The sequence below is a fragment of the Octopus bimaculoides genome, chromosome 6, assembly GCF_001194135.2.
Source record: "Octopus bimaculoides isolate UCB-OBI-ISO-001 chromosome 6, ASM119413v2, whole genome shotgun sequence".
Taxonomy (NCBI): Eukaryota; Metazoa; Mollusca; class Cephalopoda; order Octopoda; family Octopodidae; genus Octopus; species Octopus bimaculoides.
Window position 1 is genome coordinate 35,183,934 of NC_068986.1, and position 2,800 is coordinate 35,186,733.

A 2,800-nucleotide genomic window follows, 5' to 3' on the forward strand; every position below is an offset into this window, starting at 1 on the left:
GCTCGGACGGTGCTCTTAGCGCTCCACTGGTACAGGTGCCATCACCATTTCGATTTCACTTGCCCCAACAGGTCTTCGCAAGCCGAGTTTAGTGTCCAATGAAGGAGAGGTTGGCATGGGTGCCAGTCGTCGAATTTGGTTCGATTTTGATTTCACTTGCTTCAACAGGTCTTTGCAAGCGGAGTTTAGTGTCCAGTGAAGGAAAGGTACGCATAAGTGGGCTGGCTACACCCCTGACAGAGGCCTCAGATTATGGTCTCACATGGCTTGCCGAGTCTTCTCATGCACAGCATATTTCCAAAGGTCTCGGTCACAAGTCTTTGCCTCAGTGAGGCCTTATTTTCGAAGGTTGTGCCTCACCACCTCATCTCAGGTCTTCCTGGGTCTACCTCTTCCACAGGTTCCCTCAACCACTAGGGTGTGGCACTTTTTCACACAGCTATCCTCATCCATTCTATACTATTCTTTATACTATTAACTTAGTGTTAAATAGGATATCGGCTAACATTAAATATCAAGTGAATTAATATAAAAATACATATTTTACCAATCAATGATAGAAAATCATTTAACAGTATTATTGAAAATAAAAGCAATACTTATCTCAACGAAGCTATAGTTTAAGCTCTGCTGGGGCACTGCCATAAAGAATTTTAGTCAAATGAATTGAGCCCAATTCTTATATTTTTTCAGTTTGGTACTTATCTATTCAGACTTTCACTGAATCACTAATTTATGGTCACACACACACACACACACACATAGGTGCAGCAGTGGCTGTGTGGTAAGTAGCTTGCTTACCAACCACATAGTTCCGAGTTCAGTCCCACTGCATGCCACCTCAGGTAGGTGTCTTCTACTGTAACTTCAGGCCGACCAAAGCCTTGTGAGTAGATTTGGTAGACAGAAACTGAGAGAAGCCCATTGTATATATATATATATATATATATATACCGGAGTAAGCACATAAATGTGCAACCAGGTGGAAAAAGAGTACTCAAATACCAGAGGTAGAGTAATATGCTTTATTTAAAAGCAGCAGAAATATAACAGTTGTCTGATGAATGGGAACGTGAAACTCTGAGTAACAGTTTTTTGTTATATTTCTGCTGCTTTTGAATAAAGTATATATATATATATATGTGTATATGTTTGTCCGCCCCAACCGATGTTGGTATGTTTATGTCCCTGTCACTTAGCAGTTTGGTAAAAGGAACCGATAGAATAAGTACTAGGCTTACAAGAAATAACTCCTGGGGGTTGATTTGTTCGACTAAATGCGGTGCTCCAGCATGACCACTGGCAAATGATTGAACCAAATAAAAGAATAAGAAGAATATATACGACAGGCTTCTTTCAGTTTCCGTCAACCAAATTCACTCACAAGGCTTTGGTCGGCCTGAGTCTATAGTAGAAGACACTAGCCCAAGGTGCCACACAGTGGGACTGAACCTGAAACCATGTGGTTGAGAAGCCAGCTTCTTACCATACAGCCACTCCTATTTTATACATAAGTTCATAGTAAGTCTGGTGTCACGTCATATCTACATAATTATGCTTTTACTTTCAAAGTGTTCTCTTTAATATCTTAACATTCATCATTCTGATGTTAAATTCTGACACTTTGCTTGCAAGGTTATTCACCACAGTCTGTCACGATAACCTCACGTGTATGTGTTTGTGGGGGAGGTGGTTATCATTACAGTCACCCAATACATTTATCAGTGCTGTCAAGGCTAAGGATTGTACTGCTAATCTATCTAGGGTAATAATGGTGTACATTTTTTTTTTTAATTTGGCATGTTGAAATTTTAATTTCTTTAATAATCCTATTTTGAAATGTGTCATGCAACTAAGCATTTAAATTTTAAGTACATGTTTATAGATAAGCATTTTATAACATCATATAAGCTGCAGGTGTGGCTGTGTGGTAAAAAGTTTGGTTCCCATTCACATAGTTCTGGGTTCAGTTCCACTACATGGCAACTTGGGCAAGTGTCTTCTACTATAGCCCTAGGCTGGGAAAAGCCTTGTTATTGGATATGGGAGACGAAAACTGAAAGGAGCATGGTGTATATATATATACATATATGCACACACACACACACACATGTATATATTAATGTTTGTTTTTATCATCACCATTGTCGTTTAACGTCCGTTTTCCATGCTGGCATGGGTTGGACAGTTTGACTGAAAACTGGCAAGCTGGGGAGCTGCACCAGGTTCCAGTCTGATTTGGTAATGTTTCTGCAGTTGGTTGCCCTTCCTAGCACCAACCACTTCAAGAATGCAGTGGGTGCTTTTTAAATGCCACGATGGGTTACTCTATACTTTTTAGAGTATGAATCTATTATTCTTATACAAGAATGTTGTTGATAGTAATTTCAAAGTTTTAACCAGCTAACCCAGCATGATCTTCGAACTTTGGGCCTCACACAGGCAATGACTAGTGACCAAGACCTTTGGCAATATGCTGCACTTGAGAAGACCTGTCAATGCTGGTGTCACATAACTAGTACCTGTGCCAGTGGCGCATAAAGGGTACCTTTCGTGTATTGGGCCTCATGGAAGCAAAGTGGCTGAGTTCCTTTCGAGTGTTGGGTCTCACAGAGGCAATGACCAAAACCTTTGGCATTATTTCATGGCAGATACTGGTGTCACACAAATGGTACCTGTGCTGGTGGCACATAAAAGCACCCATTACACTCTCAGAGTGGTTGGTGTTAGGAAGAGCATCCAACCATAGAAAACCATACCAAATCAGACTGGAGTCTGGTGCAGCCTTCCGGCTTACCAG

The 2,800-nt window shown here is 40.7% G+C and overlaps 1 protein-coding gene across 1 annotated transcript in view; it reads left to right on the forward strand.

Moving 5' to 3' along the window:
* LOC106876407 (DNA replication complex GINS protein PSF3) overlaps positions 1-2,800 on the forward strand; it is an 11,748-nt gene that overhangs the window by 1,622 nt on the left and 7,326 nt on the right. Inside the window, exon 2 of the mRNA XM_052968455.1 lies at positions 694-697. Coding sequence (XP_052824415.1) covers positions 694-697 — 4 coding nt within the window. The remainder of the gene's footprint in view (positions 1-693; positions 698-2,800) is intronic.